The 27791-nt window shown below is 39.9% G+C and overlaps 1 protein-coding gene across 11 annotated transcripts in view; it reads left to right on the plus strand.

The window, feature by feature from the left end:
• LOC108287484 (neurexin-3-beta) overlaps nucleotides 1-27791 on the plus strand; it is a 584298-nt gene that overhangs the window by 361482 nt on the left and 195025 nt on the right. For all 11 annotated transcript variants that reach the window (XM_017505915.2, XM_017505920.2, XM_017505922.2 and 8 more), the window contains one exon: nucleotides 20903-21074. In XM_017505915.2, coding sequence (XP_017361404.1) covers nucleotides 20903-21074 — 172 coding nt within the window. The remainder of the gene's footprint in view (nucleotides 1-20902; nucleotides 21075-27791) is intronic.

A 27791-nucleotide genomic window follows, 5' to 3' on the forward strand; every position in this document is an offset into this window, starting at 1 on the left:
ACCAGATCACAGTGTACCTGCTAGTATTCCTCCTGTCTTCCTGTCTCAGAGGAAAAATTTGCTCATCCCCTTGCACGGTGGAGTCTACCCCTAGGCCCTTGGCCTCCTGCCCTTTTATCTCTTCTGAGAACTCATGCCATCTGTTACCTCACCTCTGTTTTATCTGTCATAATTCCTCTTCTCTGCTTCTTCCTCAGCTGCTCAGAACATGCTGAAATATAGGTGAGATTTTGTTTTTTGGTTTTTCTGGTCATTTCACTCAATGACTTCGTAATACCAACTGAAGAGAGTTTATCTCTCTTAATACAGCATTCAAAGACTAACATGATTTGGCCTCAACCTACCTTTTTATCCAGCAAAACTTATTACTCTCTAATGTATACACTATATTCTGACCAAACGAATCCACCGATTAGACTTCATTTTCCTTTTAATTACTGCTTTTTGCTATGCAAGTCCCACTGCTTAGAATGCTATTTCCTCAACCTTATTTATACTTTCTCCATTTGTTAAAATCCTAGATGTGCTTCATGACTCAGCCTCTGAGTCACCTCTTTCAGGAAGCCTTCCTTGCTTTCCCAAGCAGAACAATTTCTACCGAAACCCTGTTGAATTTTGTCTCCATTATTGCTTTTACCACCTTATATGTTTTAACAGCTGTTCTGGCCATGTCTTATCTACTCAATTGTAAACTTCCTGAATACTCACACTATGTCCTATTTATCTTTATATCTTTAAATTGCAACATAATTCTTTGCACATAGTGTGTGCCAATAAATGTCTATTGATTGATGGAATAATTCTGATATTCATTAATAATGATCAATCTAAGTATTTATCCAAATCAACCCAATGCCCTATATTTTGGGACAACTCCTTTGAGAATTTTATAAATCTAATTTACCCCATGTAAAACAAATGAAATTAGGCTTAGTTTTTATCTTACATGTAATGGCTAATTGGCTATCCTTCATAAATATTACATATGTACTATTTTTTAAATCTCTGTAAGCTATTTTGTGGGCATTTTTATTTGTCTCAATGAAGAAACAGAGGCTAAAAAATAGGTAAATACAAAATTATTTCAGAGCTTGAAAGCCAGATCTGTCCATGCAAGTCTCCTAAGGAAAGAAGGTTTGAGAACGCACATAATGAGAGCAAAGAACTGGATAAAAAGATGGCTGGGTCCATTTTTGGCTGCTGTTTTGATTTACTTTGTGACTGAGGCAAGTTTATCGGAGGCATTCCCATTTGTAAAACTGAGATTCATATACAGCTGTGCAAAATACGTGTCCCTTTACTTACCTACCTCTAAGAGATTAATGAGATGATATTGAAGCAGTACTTTGATTTTCTCTGATAAAAGAAATGGATATATATGAAATGAAGCATTTACGACTTCTATTGAAGGTTTTCAAAAGAGCAGCCTTTAAAAAGTATTAAAGTAAAAGCTAAAGGAAGAAACAGCCATGTGCATTTTAAATCAAGTCAGTACTTACTGTAGTACACCGAATGATTCTCTGATATGTGTTTTGTGCATCACAATTTACGAAGCACTTTTACATATATTATCTCATTGGATCTACATAATTATCTTGTGAAGTACATAGGCTAGATAATTTTATTACCATTTTTAAAATAAGACTAATACTCAGGCCAAATGCTTGGCCACTGCTACTTGACTCATGTGAAACAGCCCAGGGTTAAACTCAAGTTTCCTGAATTCCAATTCAGGTACTTGCATTTGCATACACTTGTTGAAATCATAGCATGCAAATTGGACCATCTCCTCTGTATCCACTTACATTCTATCCATGTTCAGGAGTGAGTTTGAATCCCATTTCTGCTTTTAGAACTTCCCTTATCACTCTAACTGGAAGGCAAATTTTCTTATTCCATATTTTTTGTTGTCCTTAAATATATTGTTTCCTGGAGGTCTTTATAGTGAGTTGGATTTCCCATATTCCATTCTTCCTTAACATAAGCCTTCGGAATTCAGCCCAATTTCCATACTACGTGATAGCTCCCACCATCCATTTCATTCCTGGGACTGAGCCTCAGCACAGGATTATTTAAAAGTTAAAAATAGTTTTATTTGTAATCCCAGCACTTTGGGAGGCGGGTAGTTCACCTGAGGTCAGGAGTTTGAGACCAGGCTGGCCAACATGTAAAACCCCATGTCTACTAAAAATACAAAAATCAGCCTGGCATGGTGACACACGCCTGTAATCCCAGCTACTTGAGAGGCTTAGACAGGAGAATCACTTGAATCTTTAGGAGGCAGAGATTGCAGTGAGCTGAGATTGTGCCACCGCACTCCAGCCTGGGTGACAGAATGAGACTCTCTCAAGAAAAAAAAAAAAATAGGTTTATTCATGTTGGTATTAACGCCTAGTATAATACCTTGTATACAGAATGTGCTCAATATATGCTTGCTAAATAAATGGCTAGATTAATCAACAATTATGGTTGGGAGCGAAGGTTCAGAAAGTTTGGTGATAATACTAAAAAAAAAAAAAAATGTTGGCACCTGATATTGGTGGATCTGGGATACCAGGCTGAAGAGTTTAAAACTTGCTCTTTTGCAACAACAGATTTATTGGCGCCAAGGAATAGTTTTGCTGGATTTCATTTTAGAACTCATCAAATTCTTTGCTTTTCTTTTCCTTGTCTTTTCAATTCTACTGGGACCTCCTCCCACCAGTGCCACTTTATTGGTGACTTGTGATATGTACGACAGGCAGTAAAACCCAAGTGAATCAAGGGAGCCTGTTAAGAGCACTGATTTCTATGATGTCTCAGTTTGTTAACTAAATTGCGGGTTGTACTGCTTGGCCAGAGACAGCTGACAGGCAGCTCTGCCTGAACAAGTAGCGTCTCCAAAATAACATGTGCACTTTAGTTTCATTAGAGGCAGTGGTATCATCATTGCCTGGGCCATCACAATAAATATGGTGATTATATGCATCCCTTAGGATTTGGGGTTGACAGCATAGTTGGACTGCACTAAAGAGTCTTACTCTGACATAAATGACAGCAAAACAGATCTCTGGACCCCTCAGCAAGGAGGCAGAAGTTCATGATGCAAAGAAAGTTCCACAGGCCTACTGAAATATTACCAATCAAAATTATAATTTCATTTACTGACAAGTCATATTTAGCATTCTTCTCTCTAATGTTTTTTTTCTCACATCTCAATGTTCAAAAAGCTAAGACATCAGCTGCATGTTGCTAAGTCTTTGATCAATCAGCAGAAGCACTGGTTGTTGCTAACTGGTTAGTCAGAGGCAGCTACTGGGCTTCCCAAGACCATGAAGTGAACATTTCAACATTCCCAAAAATGTACCCACCTCCAAGTCACAAATCCTCTTTAGATTCCTGTGGATTGACTTTTCAGATCCTCTTAAAAGCCGATCCATGGTGGCAGGATTGTCTGAAGAGGGTTGACTTCGACTTCTGGTACATTACAGAAGACATGGTTTCTCCATCTATACTAAGCTATAAAACAACTGCCTTCCCTGAAAAGAAACTATTGGAATGACACTTCTTGTAACTTCTCTCTAATCCCTTATTTAGTTAGTGCGATTGGATGAAAGGTCTTTACATGTCTAGTGATACTCCTTTCTTCTTCTCTTCCTGTCCAAAGGGCTTTTCTCCCAGGGCTAAGTATATCCATGCCTATTTCATCTTTGTAGGAGGCAATAGGGAAAGAGAGGACTAGAAATTGGTGTAGGAAGAATGATCTATGGCCAAGTCTAAGTGTTGCCCCAACCCATTCTCCCATCCAGTTCCACAAGCAATAAAGTTTGCTGGTCCTTTTGTCTATGTCTGTTTCTCAATTGGCTTGGAATGCACAATGAAGAGGGCTATGATTTATTGGCTCACTTAAACTGCAACATGGTAGAGCAGCAATTTTGTTTTTCTGGCTCTTATATTGCAATGAATATTTTTTATTTGACAGTCTGTTATATAACTAAAATAATTTTTTTTCACTATCAGTTTCTACTCAAAATTAAATGGTAGCTCTGGAATAGTGGCCTACATTAAATTGTTCTTTATGGTTATAGCCATGCAGATGTATGAACTCAGAGGGCTAAAAATGTGTTTTCATATAATTTAAATGTAACATTGTATACTGAATGGTCTGCTGTCATGCAACTTTCAAATAATGCATTTTAGCAACTTTCAAATAATGCATTTTATGATTACCTTTTCTGGCATTGATTAATCCTACTGTTTATTGGCTAAGTGTACATTTCCTATTGGTGTGTTTCAGAGTCAAGGTAAAAGCAGTTAGTACTTAAGAGTTGAGAAAGAAGTTTATTTAAATCTGGTCTTTCTTATGAGGCTGCCTAACAATGATAGATTTTGTTGTTGAGCCATAGTTCATGAAAAGTGCATTAAAATCTCGAGCTGACCCATCTCTCTGGAGCAGCAGTGGGTCATTACATTTTGGCAGGCACTTTGGATGTGCATATGATTTTATGATCAGGTCTGCTTAATTCATCCCAACTCTTCAAAGAGGAAGGGAACTAAAATTCCTTGAGCATCTTCTATTATGTACTAGATGCCTGAATATGTTGTTGTATCCTCATGATGATCTCTCATGGTAGATGGCATTTTTTCAACATGGAAGGTGAGAAAGTTGAGGCTCAGCGTTTCAATAATATAGTCAAAAAAATACAGGCAGTGATGAAGTTAAGCTTTAAGGCCGCGCCTGTCTTACTCGAAAGGCTGTGACTGTTATAATATATTAGGGGTTAAAAAAACAGAGAAGTTTGCAAGTGACAGACAAGTTATTTAAATGGAATGAAGTGTAGGAAAACTTGCGCTTTTCTTAATTTTTCTTGAATCCCGTGGCCTTCTCAGTCTATCCTTAATTGAAGTTCAGAGAGGTTGTTACTTACATGGTAACAAAAGTATTTCTTTTCCTTCCTTACCCTACTATGCAAAAAAAAAATAAAATAAAAAAAGAATAAAGAAAAGCAGAGAAAACTTGATGATAAATGGCCATCAGCACTCAGCCTTTGCATCTGATAAGCAATAGAAATTGGTGGGGACTGCGGTGAATTGGAAAACTTGAGCCTTGCTCTTCCAATCAGCTCTAACTGATTGTCCTACAAAAAAATGTTGGCTCAGTGTTGCTAAATCTTACTATTTTTCAAAAGATCCTAGAAGTCTAGCTGTTCATGAGAGATCTGATTTTTAAATGCTGAAAGTCATTCACAGAGAAAAATACTATGTAGTACCCACCCCTAAAAAATAAAACTTACGTGAGTACTTGATCTGGCAAAAAGCCTCTGAATTTGTTAGTTCTGTGTTACACAAGGCAGCTAATAAGTATCTACTGGGAGAAATAATTAGCAAACAAAAATCAAATCAAAATAGCTTTCATTACTCTTTCGATAATTGTGCCTTCCAGATTCAGTACCATTTGCGTATTGTGCCTCTCTGTGGTAGAGGCATGACTTCTGGTTCTTCACCTGCCCTTCACAGAGTGGAGACGAGGCCAATATGGAATGACTGCTCGGGTTTTCGATGTGCTGAGCACTTGTTTTTGTGCATTCTCTGGATAGATCTGGTAGTTTGGTGAGCAGAGGTAGCATAGCTCATCAGCAGTCACCCTTTGGCAGTTGAACAAGAGAAGCATCGTGCTGTCTACTAAGGAATGTGTCTGTGTCTGTAGCTAGTCTCCCAAGATGTTTGCCTCTAGGTATTCGCCTGCAGAAAGTTTCTTGAAGTCAGTACAAAGTAGAATGGCAAGCAGTGCATCCCTGTTTGAGGATCTGGGAAGCGTTTTTCTGTATTCTTTCAGATAAGACTTGGTCGATAAGTTTAGCCATACTCAATCTAATTCCTTGTCTGTATCCTTATTACCTCCTTCACTTTTTCTTACCTTAATCACTCCTGCAGTGAACCCATAAGTATCACTGAACATGGGTATCACCAGTTAGCAATAGTAAGATAATCGCTAACTTCTGAAATATGGAAGCTCTAGCATTGATTGGATGATGTCTTTCCTAACTGCCTCTGAGCCTCCGGCCTGGATCTGGGGTAAGTGCATCACAAATCCTTGTTCATCTAAACAGCTAAAGCTCTTCTCCTGATGGAAGAGGGATGCCTACAGCAGAAAGCAAGGGAGTCTGCAGGGCACATTTGGAAAATAAAAGATTTTATTTATATTTATTTTGAGTTTATAGTTTCTAAATTCCGTAAATGAAATCGTGCCATTATCAAGGACATTTTTGCTAGGGGGTGTAAGGAAGGCCCTTTGAGCAAGAGAGAAAATATTCTCTAAACCATAGCATGTTTATGAACCTTAAAAATTACTTGTCTATGTTTGCGTATGTTGTGTATGTTCAGTCCTGAGAATCTACCTTAACATTCAAATGTCTCTGCCTTGGCAAAAATGACTGAAGCTTTAGAAAGCAGAAAAGCTGATTGATAGTATAAGAAATTTTTAGGCCAATTTTCTATTCTTCCCTTCTATAGACTGAATTTTATTTTGATACCAACAGTTTCAGTCTTCCAAACTTCTCCCATTCCTCTTTACTTTCTCCACTGCATCCACTAAATATGTATTATTGCTTCGGTCAGCCTTGACTGCTATAACAGAATGGCATAGATTGAGTAACTCAAACGACAAGTATTTATTTCTCCCAGCTCTGGAGACCCGGAAGTCCAAGGTCAAGGTCCCAGTCAGTTTTCTGCTGAGGGTCTGTTTCCTGACTGACAGTTGGCCACCTTCTTGCTTTATCCTTACAGGGTGAAGCGTGAAATCATACCTAATGTCTTTTCTATTAAGGGCACTAATCCCGTTAAAGGGGACTCTACTTTCCTGACCTAATTACTTCTCAAAGATCTCAACTCCAAATACCATCACCACATTTGGGATTAGGGATTCAACATAAGAATTTGGGGGAGAGGAAGGACATAAATATTCAGCCTGTAGCACTTACATAACCAGACATTTTTCCCTTTGTTTTGGCCCCGCCAAATAAGGTGGTGTGATATTGTAAAAGGCATAGTTGGTCTTCATCCTGTTTGCAGGCATAAAACTCCTAAAATCCTTGGAATTTCAAAGTGATGTGACTTTTTATATGCTAATGACTTGTGGTTGTCAGCCCCTAGGTATCTTCAGGATGAAGGCTGGTCATGAGAAAGACCAAGGCATAATTAGAGAGTTGAGCCTTTTTGTTTCTTTCTTTTTAAAGACACGGTTTCACCATGTTGGTCAGGCTGGTCTTGAACTCCCGACCTAAGGTGATCCGCCCGCCTTGGCCTCCAAAGTGCTTGGATTACAGGCATGAGCCACCACGGAGACCCCTCCCAACCTCCAGGGAGGCGAGAACGACTGATGGTTAATCTGATAACCAATGGCCAGTGATTTAATCAGTCATGTTTATGTAGTGAAGCCTTCATAAAAACCCAAAAGGACAGGGTCAGAGAGCTTCCACAGAGCTGAATACCTGGAGGTTCCTGGAGGGAGGTACACCTGGAAAGGGCCTAGGAGCTGTGATTCTCTGCCCACATACCTGGACCTATATATCTCTTCATCTGTTTCTTTTGTAATATATTTTTAATAAACTGGTATATGTAAATAAGTTTTTGAGCTCTAGAAAAATCATTGAGCCAAAGGAGGAGGTCATGGGAACCCCAATTTACATCTGGTCAGACAGAAGCACAAGTAAAAGAATCTGGGGCTTGTGATTGGCATTGGAAGTGGGAAGCAGTCTTGTGAGTCTGAGCCCTCAGCCTATGGGACCTCATACTACCTCCAGGTAGGTAATGCAGGAATTGAACTTGGGTGGAAGACACCCATCTGGTATCTGCTGCAGATTGCTTGCTTGCTTGATGTGTGGGGCAAAACCTCCACACATGTAGTGTCAGAAGTTGTGAAAGTATAGGAGAAACTGAGTTTTTTTTTTTTTTTTTTACACAAGGAGAGTTTTCTATCCTGAAGGGCAAGTAATGAATCCTCTTCCTCTGGTTACTTGGACAATTTATCAATGACTGACTGGTAACATTTACTTGAGAAATATTATATGGGAATGTTTCCCCGTTTTTTATATCTCAGTATAGGAAACCATGTGCTTCTTTCTCATTTCTTTTGTTCCCGTCAGTGATCTATATTTTTAAAATTGTTATTAGAAACATCTCTTATTTAATCTCCATCATCCCCCAACAGGCTTAGCAATGTAACTTTGTCTTACAGATGAGGAATCGGTGCAGTCTTTGTGACTTCCCCCAAAATCTGCATTAAGTGAGCAACTAGAACTTAGATCCAAACCTTCTGATTCAAATGCGGTTGCCCTATTCACTACACCAAAGTAAAGTTTATAGCCTTGAAAGCTAAAGAATGCCAGATGTATTTATCTAGCTTCTGATGTGCCTCCCAAAATGCCCCATACAGAGGACAGGGTCGATACACCCTTGATTTCAAAATTTCTGTGACTTGATTCTACTTACGCATCTTACTGATTTGGAGAAATAAAGGTACTTCTTGCGGAAAAATGTGACTATGTGTAAAGATTCCCAATTTGGTAAGTCTAGTACAAACTGAAATGGATGGTGATCGAAGTGCAGCCAACTCATGGTATCCCAAAAGGCTGTGGTGAGGGGATGGCCTCCCAAAAGGCAGGAATTGAGCTCTACACTGACCAGAAATCACTGTATTACAGACTAATGGAGAAGGCCAGACAATGAAACTGAGTTTCTCTGAAAGCTTGGCAGCTTGGATATTTCAAAGAGTAAAGTGGTATTTAATGGAAACCAAATGGTTCAATTAACTGGTAATAGGATGGATCCATGTCCCACTTCAGGACCTCAATTTGAATCTAATCCAAACAAAGAAGCAGGGTAGGTTGAAGCCCTTGGTGATAACACTAAACCTTTCACCTCCCCGTCTACAAAGCAGGTTCCCCTCAGGCCACACAGGCCTGCTGGAAATTTCCTGAGACTGTTCAGTAGACTATGTGAAACAAGTGAACAGCTATGGTCACCTGAGAGGTGGTTGTGCTGTACATTCCCAAAAGTTCTCTTCCAAAGCAAAAACCTAGCAAAAAAAGAAAGCAGCAAGTGAACCATGAATGGAGACAGTGCACTCTGCACTAGTCTTGTTAGCAAAGAATGCAAAGGTGCTTTCACCATTGTGGCTGGTGCTCAGCCAGATGTTTATTGAACTTCTGATATAGAGGAAGACATAGAATATGCAAATACATTTTCTTCCCTCACAGTGCTCATGGTATGACAGGGAAAAAAAGAATTGTTCCATTAAAACATGCATCGAAATGAATCAACACAAACTGATGTTATTATTGAATAGATAGTGAAGAGATTGTGGGATAAATGGAGAATAAATCTAGTTATCAAAGATGGCCCTGGAAGGCACATGTGTAAAGTTGTTCTCAGCTCTGTACACCTACATACACTGGCCAGGAAAGCTGGGCCTTTTGCAGAGAAATCTCTCTTCTCCACACAGAAAAGGCTACCTCATTCAGCTTTGGGCTGGGCCAGAACTACAAGATCTTTCCTGCGTTTGAGTTATTCCTAGATCAGTGATTCCCTAATGACCAGTTCCATTCTCTAAAGCTAATGTTGACTCTAGATCATTCTGATGCTTGATTCATGATGAAATCCATAGTTCGTTCTGAATCAGGTCTAGAATAGATTCATATTCCTGAGAGGCTTTCTGATGAAAGTGAAGACTCAGGATTCCACTGATGGTTCTGTGGCTGTTTAAGGGTGATATGACAGCTGGATTATAGATGCCCTTCAATGGACTCAGAGGGGCTTGGATTCTACTGAGCCACCATCACTTTGCCTAAATGAAAATAAGAGGGTCAAACGAGATAACTTTTGTGAATGTTAAGTTTTAAGGTTTTATTCAAACACACACACAATCACACATTTACATGGCACACACATACACATAACTCTTTATTTCTCTAGCATTATGTTCCTCAGCCTCTTGAGTACAATCATTTACCTTCTTCATGTCGTGTGAATGAAAAAATTGTAGCTCACCCATGAAGAAGAGAGAGAAGAATGTTTGTGCCCTTTAAATGTCATAGTATAAATGCTTCTTCATATTGTATATGAATTCACTGTAAACTCCATGGGTAATTTGTGTATCTGAAGCTCTGACCGGGCTTCCAGAGGGCTTACCGTGCATGCCATATCTTAGGGGGATAATGGCCTCATGCTGTTCCACGGACATTTTCGTTTCTCTATCTGGCTGAAACTTACTTTATAATTTGGTAGGGATACTGAATTCAAGCAAATTAAAATTAGGAGATGTGTTCTCTAATTATTCTGTCGAAAGAGCACATAGCTTTGAAATAATTCTCAATGCTGGTATGGTGGACTCTTTTCAAAAGGTATGAGTCAGTTCCCTGTGTGTGACATGTTTTCCAGCGTCTGGTTGGGGTCACCTTTGCTAATTTCATCAGGGCTAAGGGAAAGCACTTTCCTTTTCATATTTCTGCTTGGGTGTCCAGATTATTCTCCCTTACAGAGGCTTCGATGCTGTCATTGAGGTCATAAGGCCAGGCTTTTTTCAAAGTACTGGAGCTTTCTAAATTTCACTTCTTAAAAAATATCTGTTGCTTTTATTATGGTGGTCAGGAGTAAGTAAGAACCAACCTTTTGAATTAGAATTACCGATCTTATCCAAGAGAGAATGTTGTAGTGGCAATAGTTGACAAAGAAGAGAACCATAAAATATCACCGGCATGAAATACATAACTGCAACACTATCTCCAGGACACATACACACCAGAGTCCCTATGTGCAGACAGGCACTGCTGATATATTACAGTCTCTGGGCCATTTTGTTTACGATAACTAGGAAAGGAAAAATGAGTCCCTATTTCAGTGTGTTCATCCCAAGATGATGACACAGTAGATTCCCCTTGCAGGTAAACCGAGAGAGCTCAGTTAATCACCATTTATCACTCAAGTGACTCAAGTGTTTTGTAGATGCATTGGAGCCCTGGAGACAGATATATTCGTTAGGCTGCAATGCTCTTCTCTTTTCTCATTCCATCTAATATAATAAACTGAAATCCTAACATCAGAGTGTTGTGTGCTATCTTTTAGAGTCCCAAGCCTTTAACATGTATTTGATTCACTCCCATAGAACTAGATAAATTTTCTGAAAGAAATGTTACATCATTACAATTTTGATTACTTAAAACTTCACTCCATCTCCTCCACTACCAGACTGTTCCTAGTTACCACGATCTTTTGCCAGAAGCTTCTAGTTTATTTCTCTGTATCTGCAGCTGACCTCCTTCGAGAAGTGTTATTTTGAGTTGATTTTAGTATATAAACAACCCTCAGTGAGACCTAAAATAGATTAGCTTATGTTTAATTGAGTGAGTTTTTATATATCTTCTCTTATTAGGAGAGAAGATTAGCTAAAGGTCTTCATATAACTTATTCAAAGTTATCTAAGATACACTGTTCTATTTGCCAAATAATAATTGTGAATCAGGTTCATTGTACATTGGTCACCAACTTGCCCGAGTCCAGTGAGACAGAACACCCCCACACACAAGTCACATAAAGTGGGTTTATTACTTACATATCAGCACCAAAAGACAGCAAAAGCCTAGGATTCATTTTGAGCTAATTCTCCAAGGCTCAGGAACGCTGTCCATGGGGAATGGAATCCACTTGTACATGTACTGCACCTAAGGGACCTTGGAAAGTACTCCACTCTGGGTTTTATACCCCAGGGGCAATATGACCCAATAAGCCAAAGTGTTGAAGGACATGCTGTTTTGGTAGGGACTGAAACAGAGACTTGGCTATTCCAGGCAGTTCCTCCTTATCTCAGAATGTTACATTTCTGGCACATTTTACAGTTATTTTTGAGAACTTCAAGTGAGAAAAGAACACGAACCAAGTTGGTCTGAGGCCAGCTAGAGAGCTTTCCTGCAATAGGTTAATGAGCAGGTGTGGATATAGGCTCCTCATTTGATCCTCCCACTCCTATCTGAGTTATTCTGATCACTTGCACATCAACTATTGATTAAAACCTGGAAAAAAAAGAAAATCATGGGTGACCTTAAATTGTGTAAAGTTCCGCAACAGGGGTCAGCAACTTTTTCTGTAAAGGGCCAGAAAGTAAGTATTTTGGACTCATAGGCCACATGATCCCTGCTGCAACTACTCAATGTCTGCTGCTGTAGTACACAAGCAGCCAAAGACAATATATCAATGAATGAGTGCAGCTGTGTCCCAATAAAACTTTATTTATAAAAACAGGAAACAATTGTATTTGACTTATGGTTTGCTGATCTCTGCTCCAGGCCAGTCTATCTCCTCCAACTTTTGTATATTAATTCCTCAAACACATTATAAAAAACTGCCACAATCTAAACCGTATTTTCTGATGACCCTAAGTACTGAATCTCTCCATTCTGAAATATGTATATTATTATTTTTTTTTTTCAGCTAGAGAATGTTGTAGAATTTAGACTGGGAATTTATCTGTGGGAGTGACTGAAAATGCCTTACTTATGCAAAAAGAGTTCTCGGTTAGTGTTTACTATTCATGTAGGTCCATTTACCTTGAAGCCATAATGCTAACATAGCCTGTCATTTGGAAATTAGGTAAACAGTAAAGCACTTTTAAAAATCACTAAAAGTTTCCTCGTAAACACAGAATAGGTCTTGAAGGGTTACTCACTGTTTGCTGATCTCTCATTTACAGAGCTGCAGCTGCTCATTTTTGGTCTAGAATATCTACTTCCAAGAGAAGAAATTTCTCTTTTGCATCCTCTTCAGAACTAATCATATGTATTCTTGAAACTGACTAAAATGACCTAGTCTGTAGTAAAGTAACTAATTTAGAGTTGGGACTATCAACTAATGTTATTTCCCAGAGGAGATGAACTAAAAGACATCCTTAGGGACGAGCAGCAATCAGTAGGGAAGGGGATTACCAAGAGCAGATGGAGAAGATGGCATAGGACATGGTTTATTAGACCTGCCACTTCCTGGCTCTGTGAGCATGCACTGCAAAGTTTATACCTGCGAAGTGGACATTTGACTGACACATGGAATAGGGGAGTGTCAGATTATCAACACACACTTACTGCTCACTTTGTGTTCTGTTTGCTAGAACACAATTTTAGATCAAATATTTAAAACTTCACACATGCATGAGCATGGCTGTGCACTCATGTGCATGCATATGTACCATACAGAAAAGTATTTTGTGGAGAACACATTAGACTATGCATGTAAATGTGTGTAGAACCGTTTCTTGATGCAATACATGCTCTGTGGACGTTTGTTGAATGACTGAAGTTTTGCATTCCCTAGTGCAGTTTCTCAATGGTGGCACAATTGATATTAGAGCCAGATACTTCTTTGTCATGTATCATTGTATATTTAGCAGGATGGGTGACCTTTATCCACTAGATTCTAGTAGCACCTCGCTTCAGTTGTGACAGCCCAAAATGTCTCCAGACATTGTTAAATGTCCCTGGAGATAGTCACCCCCAGCTGAAATCACTGCCTTAGTGAACCAAGACATTAATGTAAGAAAGTGATTCCCAAATTTTACCTAACATCTGAATCACCTTAAGTTCTTGCAAAAATACATATTACTGGGCCTCACCCTAGAGTTTCTGATTCAGAGGGTCTTGCACTAGAGCTAAGAATTTGCATTTCTAACAAGCTCCCTGGTGCTGCTGCTGCTGGCAGTCTTAGAACCTCACTTTGTAAGCACATAGGTAAGGTGTAAGATGTTCTTGAAGAATTCCAGATGAGTTGAAATGTGTCTCCTAATTTCAAGGACTGTCACGCTGTGTGAGCACAGGGCTTAAGGTTTCTTTATGAAGACTACTGGGTGGTTCCTCACAGCTGTGGCTGAGATTTAGTGAGGAAATCGGACATTTATGGGAGATACTCAGTCTGTACTGGATTTTAGTCAGCACTGCCCTGCCACCTGTCACCTGAGTCCTGCCAGGAGACTGCTCCAGGTCTTGGCACAGGGCTGGGGCACCTATGGAAATGAACTTTAATTCTGCCTTGCAGTCAGACTTAACTACCAAATAACCCAGCATGACACTGGGGCCTACGAATGAGAAGGGGATCCTCAGAGTGGATTTGAAGGATGTGATGACTCAGATGCCAACTGTGACTGGCGACTTAGAGCCATGGTGCTTTGACTTGCTCCTTATTTACTTGCATCAGCTGTCTTGTCCTTCCTTGCTTCTCCCCTTTTCAGGTCATGGTTCCTGATGTCCTAAGCTGTCATTCCTGCTCCCACTCTCTTTTCTATTTTTTTTTTTTCTTTGCTTGGAGTCAGAGATGGAGCTGTCTTGAGCTATTTATCAGTCTTATCTCCCTTGGCCCTCTGTTAGCATTTCAGACTGTGGATCTAATCCGCTTTAATTGATTGACCTCGGGCAACCAGACATCAGCAAAACACCAGGTGAAGCAAACTGCAGCCAGGGGAGAGGTAGATGTAACTTTTCTGGCTGGGTGCAAAGGCCACTGAGGCCCGTAAAGATTTAGAAAAGGAGAAATAGTTTCCAAGCTATTTAATGTGAATTTCCTAGGGACAAAGTATATAGATCCCACAGTTAATGACCTTGACTGGGAGACAGTCATTGTAAATAGAGCAGTATCCTCTAGGGAGTGTGCAAATGCCTCTGACTCACCTGTCATGCCTATTAGTACTATTTCTCATCCAGCATCACTATTCTTTTTACATCATTGTTTGTAGAGCCCTCCAGATTTTGCCAAGCTTTTATTTATTTCTCTTAATAAGTATTATTTAACACAAGTCTTATTGTTGCTATTGTCTTCATATTGCTTTTCTAGAGAAAGCTTGAGTCGTGAGTAGTTTAGGGACCTGCTGAAGATCACATGGAAAAAATAATGTGGAGCCTCAATGGGGCCCAATTTTTGATTCTAAATCTCAAAATCATCTAGAACATGAAGTAGACATTTTCCTCTCCCCTGCTTTTCCTGCCACAGCCACACTTCAGCTTGTCAAGGGGAGGGGATCAGGTCATTGTCATGAGGTGATAACGGAAATATGAAACATCTTCAAGCTCACATAGCCATTAATTTAACAAACATCTACTGAGCCCATGTTAGGATATTTACATTTAAAATGCAATTAGGCCAAGTAGACAGGTAAGTTAGGCATACACAAAAAATATAATATGTAACAGATATTTCTATTATAGAAATAACTCAATAGTAACATGTAAGAGCTGTTACTGTAGCATAATACTGTGGAAAGTGCATGGGTTTTAAAGTCAGACAGACCTGGATTCTAGTTTTCAGTAGGTCTCTTATTGTGTGAATTCTCTGATGATTAATTGTAAGAATTTGAGCATAATTCTATTATAAAAATATTTACTGAGCACCTATTCTGTCCATTTAGGCAGTCTGGTTTATGTTGCGGTGACAAAAGCCGCAATCACTTGGCGCTGTAAAGCAACCAAGCATTGTTTCTCAGTCATCTTCCATTTCCACAGCAAGCTGGCTTACTGCCATCCTCACTCAATAACCCAGAATGACAAAGCAGCCGCTACCAGGAATTTGCTAGGTGCAGTGGTTCACAACAAATGAGAGAACTCTGGTGGGTCTCACACCAGCAATTAAATGCATGGCTCAGGAATGATACTCAATTTATTGGTTACCACTATTCCCTTGGCCCAACCCCTCACAAGGAGACCCAAAAAGTCTGCCTTACTACAAGACTAAAATGGAGGAGAACAAGAAAAATGTGTTAGACCGTGGCATTCATTACTTTCTTTACTAGGAACTCATTACTTTTTTTTTTACTAGGAACCAGACTTTGAAATGGATATGGAAGACCCTGCAGTGCCTGGGCCACAGGAGACCTCATTTACATGTTGTTTTCCTTGTGTTATTTCCTAGCACTGAACTAAGCAAATGCTGTGGGAAACCTAGCCGTTAAGACACTGGGACCTGCTTCCATTGCCTATAGCCCTGGCAAACATTTGAGAATCCCAGTTCTGTTTCTGTCAGCTGCAATTTTCCAAACTAGTGGATGGCACATTTCGTCTTCCCCAGGGGCAGTCTGGAATGAATGAAGAGACAGCCTTCAGGGACGTCTTTATTCCTGAGAATTCTTGTTGCCCCTGAGCATTTCTGCTCCTAGAGTCTGACCCAGGTGTCAGTAGCATCTCTTGGGTCACCTCAGCAACAATAACTGCAATATGCCTGATTGAGGATAGGAAAGCTGAGGCTGGACTAATTTGGGGAACCAGGTGGGCTCATAAACAGTCATTATTGATGAAGAGTGACTTACTGGCTATTTAAAGACAGCTGGTTTCTGTACTGTTCAGTTTTTTTCGCGAATGCACTTGAGGATTCTTTGGTAATGTCTTCTGATTTACCACTTGTCTTTGTTTTTAATATCAAGGAAGAATATAGATTGAAGCGATTGTCTTGGTAGCAACTTTAGTGGTGATGGCTGTGGAGTTATTAAAATTTATAGCCATGCTGTTTTTGCAGCTATACTTTGCTTTTCTTAGAGAGGCTTATAAAAGGCACCAAAGAATGTGGAGAGAAAACAACTCCCAAACTGTGATAGGAAATCAACCCTGCATAAATTTTTTAAATCTATATTCTGTTGGCTAAAATTTACATTTATTTTCACAATATGTCTTGATGACAGTGCCCACCAAACCAACTGGGCCTTAGCTCATAACACTACTTTCAATAACACTAATGAGGAGAAAGAAGACTGACCTCTTTTGAGGTCCAGAATTACGCATGGCAACATGCCAGGTGCTTACATGCCTGTGCTCTCCTATGACCCGCACAGTAAGCTTCAGAGGTAACAATTGGCCTCTCTTTCCCTCCACGACTCACTTTATGAAAGAGAAATCAGAAGTCAAATAACCAGACCAAGGCCATACAGCTTTAAGGGCCGTAGCTGTGATTTGAACCATGTTAGGCTAAAATCCACATTTATCCTATTAAACCCATTAATTTGTCTAAAAATCAGAGTGTTGTATGTGATCAAATGATTCGGTGAGTCCTTCTCCTGATCTCATATATTTATGTAATGTTTTATTACTTATAAAGTACTGTCATCTTCTTCATATTATTTTAAGCCTTACAACATCCCTGTGAAGTATGTGATGCTGGTATCCTTTCCCCATAGTGTCTTATCAAGACATGGCTTCGGAAAAATCAAGTAATTTGCCCAAGGTCGGTCAGGCCTGACACCGAAGCCAATGTTTTTGTTCCCTCACATTGTCTCTTTTCTAGATACAGAAGCCAACAGAGTCGATTTGCATGGCAGCTGAGCATGATTGATTCAAGCCTGGGCAACTCTATGGGGATTTGCCACAAGGCTTCCGTGACTTCTAATGAACCGAAACAAAGCAGTTAGCCACAGATTATAATGCCACTGTGGTCCCATGACAAATGACAAGGAGGTTGTAGTAATGAAATCTTATTACTGCAAACAGAGACCACATCTGAGGTCTTGCACAGCCACATTTACCACTGTGGGGAAAAGAAATGAAACACCTGGGTAAGGGTCCCCACTGACTTTGGCAGTGAGCTAACAGGATTAAGAAGATCTCCCAGAAACAGTGATTACACTGGCAAATGTGTGGCACCTAAGATAAGGACCAAATATTTATTCTGGCAGAGATTAAATCTTTTCTTTTCTTGAATCTAATATGGATCTTGCAGAAAATCTACCCAAGAATATATCTTGCTGATCAGCCAACTCACTGAGCCAGAACCGTACTTTGCCACTGCTGTCGCTGAAAAGCTACAGAATGCTGGTTTAAAGGTCTCCTTGCTTCCCCTAAAACTGTTCTCCACCCATGATTAATTAGTGACTCATGGGTGAATTGAATGACCAGCAGTCCTTTCCATGACTCCAGGATTTATGTACTGGTTTCTCATTGAAGAACAGTTGTGCAATAAATAGTCCACATCGGTGGGATGGGCAGAGGAGTAATGGTGTCTGCAGTCATGGTTTCCTAACTCTTCTAGTACTTCTATTCTGCTAAGCAGGTTATGGCTCATATTCTTACAGCCTTGCTTATTTCAGCATGAGGGTACGGGGTAGTGACACATACATACAGCCTTAGAAATGAATACCACTTGTCCAAGAGAATGCAGAAAAGTCATATTGCCATTCTGAATTCCTTGTGAAACAAGGAGAAAGAATGAAATGGATAATAGAATTATAGGCATGAGAAGTACAAAAAGAACCCATAATCAGGTTCATTTATCCATGCATCATATTTTAAAGTAGGTGCTTTTCCTTGTGTAGAGATGTAGATAGTGGTTTCAATAAATAGATTTAAGAAATCATGAGTATGTTTAGTCACAATTTTGGGAGGTACCTGGAGCTCTTTTCCCAGAGAACGGAACATGGGAATTACAGACATCATTTTATATTGCATACTATGTAATCAGGGCACAAAGGAAATACTGAGGCCCACCCCTGTATCTCCAGGTCCTTGAATGCTCACAGCCTCCTTTGGTCAATCAGTCTATATTAATTGCTTCTAAAATCAAGATTCCCTGGTTACTTGTCCATTCTTTTATTGGATGCAAGATGAACTGACATACTAAATGATAAATGGAAAGTTGAAGAAAGCCTGCATTTTGGAAAAATAAGTAAAGTGTGCCAAACTGTATATAGAAACCAGTGCCCATCCCCAGAAGTCTTAATTTATTTTAAGCATAGTAGGTGCTTAATAAATATTGTATTTATGTATTTAATGAATACGTGAATGAATGAGTAAAATAAATGACTAAATCTGAGATTTAGTATAAATCTTTCCTATATGTTGATGTATACATATTCTGGTCTTTTCTCCCATTCTTCTTTTTCTTTTCCTCCTCTTCCTGGTTTTTCTCCTTCTCTTCCTTCTACTTCTTCTTGAATAAAAAAGTAGAAGATAACAAAGAATCCTGAACTAATATTGTGACTCAGTCTTGTAGAATGTCTGAATTACTACTGATACAGTTTGGCTGTGTCTCCACCCAAATCTCATCTTGAATTGTAGATTCCACAATCTCCATGTGTTGTGGGAGGGACCCGGTGGGAGGTAATTGACTCATGGGAGCAGTTACCATCATGCTGTTCTCATGATAGTGAGTGAGTTCTCATGAGATCTGATGGTTTTGTGAGGGGCTTTTCCTCTTTTGCTCAGCACTTCTCCTTCCTGCTGCCATGTGAAGAAGGATGTGTTTGCTTGCCAGGCTTCCACAGCCATGCTGAACTGTGAGCCAAGTAAACCTCTTTTGTTCACAAATTACCCAGTCTTGGGTATGTCTTTATTCACAGCATGAGAAGGACTGATACAGCTACTCAATTGTATTATCCTTGAATACTCAACATATTACCAATAATATGGAAAATTAGAGAAATTGAGCAAGATGTCTCCCTTGTGTCCTTACACATGCCTCCAACAGCCTGCAATGCTATGATGCCTTTCCAAATGCTTAAGAGAGGCAGATTATATTTGAACAGTAAGGTTACATTTATTTTATGTCTCATTGTGAATACTAGTTCCAACTCTTAGTCATAATCAATTATTAGAGGGGAAGATCAGAGTTTTTATAGCATTATTATGTATGCTTTGTGTTTTAGTACACTTCCCAGAAGGTGGATGATATCACAACCACCGCCATCACCATTTGTATCTTTACTGTTTGTGTTAGTCCATTCTCACATTGCTATAAATAAATACCTGAGACTAAGTTTTAAAGAAAAGAGTTTTAATTGGCTCACAGTTCTGCAGGATGTACAGGAAGCATAGCAGCATCTGCTTCTGGGGAGGCCTCAGGAAGCTCCCAATAATAGAAAATGGAGGAGGAGGAGTCTCACATGACAGGAGCAGGAGCAAGAGAGACACGGGGAAGATGCCACACACTTTAAACAACCAGACCTCATATGAATGCATTCACTATCACAAGGACAGGCCAAGCGGATGGTACTAAACTGTTTATGAGAAATTGTCCCCATGATCCAGTCACCTCCCACCAGGCCCCGTCTCCAGCATTGGGGTTTACAACTGAACATGAGATTTGGGTGGGGACATATTGAAACCATATCACCATCTCCATTGCCATAGTTACTTTTGTCAAATTCATTGCAATTTCCCTTCTGACGAGTCTTTGGTGGCCACAGAGGTTCTCTTCTGCTGTGTTGCATAAGCTATGGTCTTGAATACATTTCTCTTTGGATTACTCTGAGAAGTAGGGCTACAAGTAATGGGAAGCGTGGCAGCCATCCAATTCTGACAATTCTAGGTCAATTTCCCTGGCCTCTACTGCGGGTTCCTTTTCTATGTAGTTTGGAACTGCAGAATCCTTGTGTGTGTGTGTGTGTGTGTGTGTGTGTGTGTGTGTGTGTGTGTGTGTGTGTATACTGTATATCTAGTTCCCCTGACATTGGCTCCTAACCATTCTGTACCCCTCCACTTTGCCTTGATTGTATGAAAATATGCAGACAAGCTCATACATATGTCCTCCTTAACTGTAAATCTGGATTGAGAAATGATTTAAGGTCCAGTGTCTTAGTGTCCTCTCTTAGTAAATAGGCCTAATCCATCTTACAGAAATAAACTTTGCATTGTCATTGCATAGCTGCCAGGTAGTTCCAGACCTGATATCCATTGAGGGGAGGTGAATGATGTAACCTGTGCTGCACAGCTTGTGAGAGCAATTTGGGTGGTTTATGCAGTTGGCTTTTTATGTTCAGGATGAAAGCTCATGCAGAAATACAGAATACTATTATTATCTCCATGCTGACAGCTCCCTCTGGGCACCTGCAGGTTTACTGCTAGTTGGAGGATCAACTTTAAAGGGAGATAACTTGGTGGTTGGTGATAACTATGCCTTTTGTGTTTCTTTGTTACAGGAACAAGGGAAAATTGGAGTTGTCTTCAATATTGGCACAGTTGACATCTCCATCAAAGAGGAGAGAACCCCTGTAAATGACGGCAAATACCATGTGGTACGCTTCACCAGGAATGGCGGCAACGCTACCCTGCAGGTGGACAACTGGCCAGTGAATGAACATTATCCCACAGGTACGTGTTGTGCGTGCAACGGTCCTACTCTTTTTGACTCTCTTCTTCCCACTTTTCAATGGTGATTTTTCTCAAGACTATCACCAAATTCTAAAACACTGAGTGAAGCACACATTCATGATTTTTGGTATGAGAAGATAAGTTATCTCTTTAGAACATGATCCAGTATAGGGAGCTTCTGGAGACTTTAGCAACTATGCACTGAACACTTTGTCAACCTTTGACTGATACAGCCTGACTGGCTCATAGCAAAGACAGTTACTACAGATTTTACAGGGCCTGCAGACAATGAGGGGTGAAGGGAAAGAACGTCATTATCATGAGTGAGTGTCGCTAATCCTAAGATGCTCAATTTGAGACCCAGACTTTGTGGTGCCATTGAGTCAGGTGTGGTTGAAGGGGCAGATGCCAGAGAGAGACTCTAAAAGGACATTTACTGAACTTGAATCGACACAGATCAGGTCATGGTAACAATGAGAGAAAAACGACTCTACTAAAGGTAGAATTTTATTCATTTGGTGGACTTTGCTATTTTTTTTTTTTTCTCTCTCACTTACCCTAAGCCTGTCTTGATATTCAAAGGTGGGTCCTAGTAGTCATTTTAATAGCAAGCATGCTGGTGTGGCAGGAAAAGGGGTTAATCATCTGTTTAAATTTTACAGTCAGGAAACATTCAGCAACAAATTCCCAGAGCCAGATGGCTGAATCAAGGGCGATGGGAGAAAAGGTTACCTTCCTTACAAGAGATCATTCACATAATCCCTTAGCTTTCCCTCTTGCCTCTCACCTCTCCCAGGAAGAATCCTGAGTGCCGATCATAAAAGTGGCAGGAATGGAAGGGACAACCCTTCAGCAAAGGGCCGTTGCTCCACAACTGTGCTGTCCCCTGATGGATGCAAGAGAATAGCCAGAACATTGCACTTCTCACTAATGTGGGCATGAAGTGAAGTGCAACTCTCTCTCCAATGCACCAAACTCCCCACAATTTTCTCACTTCCTGTACAGTGAGCTGGGCACAATAACAAAGAAGCTTGAAGCACATTTTCAGAGTCTAAGAGCCATTAGCGAATAATGGTTATGCTTGTGAGAAATATACAAAGTAAATGTGACCATTTGTAGGCCAAGGCTTTTGAATGGCTTGAAGGCTGTGATTGTATCTCCATACTTAACTCAGCATTAATTTTCTTTAAAAGCCTATCAGAAGTATCTCTGTTGTTGGGTTGTTCGCTAGTAGCTAGAGTTCCCCTATCTGTTTAAGAATTGTGAGATCATCCGCAAACAGCATGCAAGACCCCCAAGGAATTGAGGCCAAAAGCTCCACCCACTATTGATTTTCCATCTCAGTTTCCATAAAACAGCCAGCACAGCCATTGCTGGGGGTCTCAGAATTTCTTAGATTAAGGGCACAAAAATGCCCTCATGAGGTTATCTTTGAGCATTTGAAGAAAGTCAAAGTTATTAACAGCATATGTGAATTTTTATCATCATTCAAATTCACTACACACTAATAGACTTAATTTTTAAATGCTTCCTGCTTAATCCCTGATGGATGGAGGAGAGGGTGAAACAGCCCAATATATTAAAAGCTGTTCACAGGCTCATAGAAAAAATCAATCTCTCTCTCCGTATGTGTTATCATTGGCCTTGCTAGTGCTGCTGAAGGGTTTGTTGTGTTTCTGTTAGGAATTTCAAAGAGTTCTAAATTGATGTTAACCACTTGCCTTGAGCAATATAGAATCCCACATACAGAATCCACACGTTTGCTGCCAGCAATGAGAAGGCTCTTTAACAGTCATTTTAAAGCCACAGGTATGTAAGAAAATGGAGACTCTTGCTGTGCACCTATCTTTTTGTGTCTTTAGTTCCAAATTATGGGTTGCTTCCTGTATGTTTTCAAAAGAGGATAAACCTTTCTCTAATAGCATGGCTTCCTCCTGCAGACTATTATTATCATTGCAAACTGTTATTTAGTTATATATATATAATAATAATGTGTGTTATTATTACAGGACAGGGTACAATATAGCATTTATAAGTATGGACCTTGAGGTCAATTGGCTAGAGTTGGGATCTTGGTTTCATCATTTGTGAGTCTAAGGCAGTTGGATTAGGACCTTGAAATGCCCTCAGCATTGAAATGTTTGGTACCTCTTCCTACCTGTAATTCAAAATACAGTAACACTGAACCATAAAATAAGTACAAGAGTTTCTAAGAATTTTCTCCTCTGATGATTTCTCTAATGCTTTCAAAATATGTTAGATTCTTTCTTCCCAAATTCTCATTTTGTAAAAAGTTATTGGACTTCCCTAAGGCCGTTGACTAGTCTGGAAAACGAGGGTAATGAGAATACCTGGGTTAATGTGAAGATTGAGTTGGCTACATATACAATGTTCAACATAATGCTGGGACAATTAAGTCAATCCTCAATAAATGTTAGCTGTGAGGATTACCAACATTTGGCTAGCATTTTAAATTGGGACATATTTTTGAATACAGATTTCTTCATTTTGACAATGAAGTACCCTATAAATTGGATAGGTTAGATATTTGTCATTCTCCATTTCAAATAAAAACAGAGACCCAAGGAGGTGCTATGCCCTTCCTAAGGTCACATAGCAAGTAGGTCACATAGCAAGTGAAGGAAGAACTAGGACCAGATTTTCCTGTTTCCAATTGGGTACAATTTTCACTGTTGCTCCCACAGCGAATTGGGGGATTTTCTGAAAAACGTATAGCTAGAAATGAGCATTTTTCCTATTGTGTCATCTTTTAAAGAATTGTCATATCTCAAATGTCACTTCCAATGATCACATAAAGGTGGTTATTGTGGGGTGTGGAGTCCAAACTGTTCATTTAAAAGTTTTATTGGCACCAGTGAGCCCAAGCTGTCCTCCTTCCAACAATGGCCGTGTGCTCCCATGTAGCAGTTGAAAGAACACTGAGTATTTGAAGGAACTATCTCCTTCTCTTGCTGCCTAGATTAAACAGTTGAGTTGAGATGGAGTCTTATGTTCCACTCTGCCAGACTTCCTAGGAGCGGCTCCCTTTTTGAGCCTTGCATACCTTATTTTCTCTCCTGTCTGCTTTCCTAATTTAAAGTATCATAAGAACAATCTGGCAATGTTTAATTAATTTATTTTAAATCATAAGATCAAAATGCCCCCCATGTCTGGTTGTATCAAACAACAAACCCATCAACCTGGCTTGGCAATCTTGACACAGTTTCTACAAAAAATGTGTCCTCCTTTTTTCTAAAGTCATTCTATTTTATCGGTAACAGTACGTTTAGAAATCACAAGGTTTTAGTCTCACTACTCACTTATTAGTAATATTTAAACAGTAAAGACATACAGAGGAGCTTCTATAGAACATTTACTTAAGTTATCTCACTCAGAGACCATGCTCTCAGGAAATTGTTCCTGCCTACCAGGTCTGAATGAATTAGCTGTGCATCAGGATGAATGGGTCAACTCCACAATCTTCTCATGGGCATTTATGGGGCTCTCCTGAATCATCCCACCATGAAATATTTAGAACCCAGCTGGGCACAGGGCATGTAGCATTGGCTCTGTGAATCAGGGATGATACAGAATGAAAATAGTTCTATAGCAATCGGAACCTTTTATCACTAAATTCTGGGAGATAGAACTCAAAAGCAACTTCTTTCTTTGAACCTGAAAATAGAAAAGCTAAGAAATGGGAGAGGGAAATAAAAGAAGAATCAGCCCAGAGCTATCATCCAGGCACTGACAAATGTTCCTTCTAAAGTCTCTGATTGTTGTCCCTACACAATGCGGTGGTAGGAACAAGGGAAGGGAGGTGAAAGGTGACGTGAGTATGAGGAATTAATTTTAGCCACAGTTTTAGGCCCCCCGGAAGGCTGAGCTGACTGGGATTTTTCAAGATCGTCTCTCTGCTGTGAGCGGGTGGCCGGTGGTACTGTCACTGCTGTAAGATCCCTGAGCATAGTCCGGTAAAGGCTTTTCAGGTCCTATCTAGGCTTCCTGGGAAATATAGACTGATGAGCAGCTCCAATCTTTGCACATGAGGGCGTGGAGAAGAGAGCAGGGTCTCAACTAGCTTTTTTCTTGATACCAACTCAGTTGAAGTACTCTTGACAGAATTCCTCTTCTTCAGTCTTTAAAATGCTCACGGATGACCTGTGTTTAAATCCTATTTGACCACATAACTTAGTACCTGAAAAAGAGGTAAAAGTAGCTCCCTTTCAAGGATGCTAGATTAGAAAACTCTCTTTATATGTGAGTTCATCAAATTCCACAGAAACTTATCTTTATAGGTCTTGGAAGATAAAACATTGCTATAGGACTTGTTGATGATCAAAATACCTTCAAATACGTTGTTACATGTGAGCCTCATGCCACCCTGTGAGGGACTGGGTTTGGTATTATTACTCCTGCCAGATCCATTTTAGGTTACATTATTAAGGCTCTGAAAGGCTAAATAACTTGCCCAGTGTTACACAGCTTAAGGGGCAGAGCCAACAGTTTTCTATCCTGATCCTCAGACTACATAACCTCAAACTTTCTGCTCACTTTTCTATGCCTCAGAGCCATAATTTTATTAATAATGACAATATTTCCTTTTGTAAAAAAGTTTTCTCGGTTGGGCGCAATGGCTTACGCCTGTAATCCCAGCAGTTTGTGAGACTGAGGCGGGCAGATCACGACCTCAGGAGATCGAGACCATCCTGGCCAACATGGAGAAACCCCGTCTCTACTAAAAATATAAAAATTAGCCAGGCATGATGGAGCATGCCTGTAGTTCCAGCTACTTGGGAGGCTGAGGCAGGAGAATTGCTTGAACCCAGGAGGCGGAGGTTGCAGTGAGCTGAGATTACACCAGTGCACTCCAGCCTGGCAACAGAGCAAGACTCCATCTCAAAAAAAAAAATATAAAGTGTTGTCAAATGAAGTCTCTGCCTAGACTAGTCTAGTAAGTAAGGTTTTTCAACCTATTGACATTTGGGGCTGGGCACATCTTTGCTGTGTGTGTGTAAGGGAGAGGGAGGGGTACTGTTTTGCCCATGGTAGGATGTTTAGCAGCATCCATGACTTTTACCCACTGGATGCTCCTATCATGTCACCACAAATGCCAAATGCCCTCTGGGCAGCAAAATCACCCCCATGTAAGAGCCCCTGTCTTAGAGAAAGTCTGCAACGCATTTTGTTGTAAATGCTCACCATGTTTTTGTAATTTAGACAGTACACATGGGTATAAGAAAGATTATTTTTGTCCACATCTCATCCTAAATTATTGAGACTTTAAAGGATTAAAAACAAGCCTATGTACTTGACATGACGCTGAAATTTCCCAGGCCTTGGGTTTTCATTAAATCCTAGCCAGGAGGTTTTCTTTCCTTTTGTTTATGTCTTTGCCTGCAACCAGTTGAGGCCTTGCCAGATTTGAAGCATGTATTAAAACAAGCCCCATCTACCTGTTCATTCATCCGTTCAGGATGAGCGTTGCTTTCAGTTCAATAGGAGGAAAACCAGAGACAGCCGAGTCCTGCAGAGGGAATAAGAAGTATAAATACAATCAAGAGGGGAAGCCGTCTTTGAACAAGGTTTCAGGACTACAGAGATACAAGAGCAACTAGAGAAAGCCTCACTTAATGAATGTGTTGGAACATTGTGAGAAACATTTTAAGACCATCTTACAAATAAGTTGCTCCAACATTCAGTCACAAAATGTATCAATTAATCACTCTGACTAGGTGTGTCCTGAATATTCGCACTGCTAACTAGTCATTCTTTCCAATTTGTCAGAAGTGAATTAGGATTCACATGTTTGCAAGTTTCTATTTCCAAGGGAATTTCCACATTATGAAGTTGGTCTTTGGTTAACAAAAAATGTTATAAAAGAATGTTTTCAAGAGGCATTTATATATACATATTCATGTAAAGTAATGGCCTGCAACCTGGCTGAAATTGAGAATCCCCTGGGTTGAATAAATTGCCAGTGCTTGGGCACTGGGCTCAGGTCATCTAATTTAACAGATCTAGGGTGTGGTCCATGGATCAGCACATCAGCTTCCCCAGAAAGCTTGTAAAAATGCAGACTCTCGTGTGCCCTTGTGCTGATGTACCAGTGTATGTAAATTATACTTGATTTGGTTGTAAACTATATTTCAAAGCAAATCCTACTGTGATAAGTTTTATAACTAAAAAGGTTTAAGCTGTGAAAACTATTTTTAAGAGATGCGAAATGCAGTATGGGACTATTTTTTTTCCCTCCTCTAAGCCCAAAGATTAACTAAAGGGTCCCTCCAACCTTAAAGATTTTTGGCATTCACAATCTTCTAACCTAGGATACAGGTGGTTTAGAGTATGGTGCCAGTGGGGTTCGGTGTTTCTTTGGTCAAGGGTGGGTGGCAATCCAACAGACTACTTACGCAAAAGACAAACTCCTGCATAATACATTGATAAAATGTTTTGCCAACCTTAAGAGTAAATGCTTAAATATAAGTGAAACCAATAGCAAGTTAAAAAAGCATGTGGGAGGGGAGCACTACACACTGGGGTCAGTTGGGGGGAAATAGGGGAGGGACGGTGGGGGCTGGGGAACTGGGGAGAGATAACAAGGGGAGAGATGCCAGATGTAGGTGATGGGGAGGAAGGCAGCAAATCACACTGCCATGTGTGTACCTATGCAACAATCTTGCATGTTCTTCACATGTACCCCAAAACCTAAAATGC

The sequence above is a fragment of the Cebus imitator genome, unplaced genomic scaffold (genome assembly GCF_001604975.1).
Source record: "Cebus imitator isolate Cc_AM_T3 unplaced genomic scaffold, Cebus_imitator-1.0 Scaffold345, whole genome shotgun sequence".
Lineage (NCBI taxonomy): Eukaryota > Metazoa > Chordata > Mammalia > Primates > Cebidae > Cebus > Cebus imitator.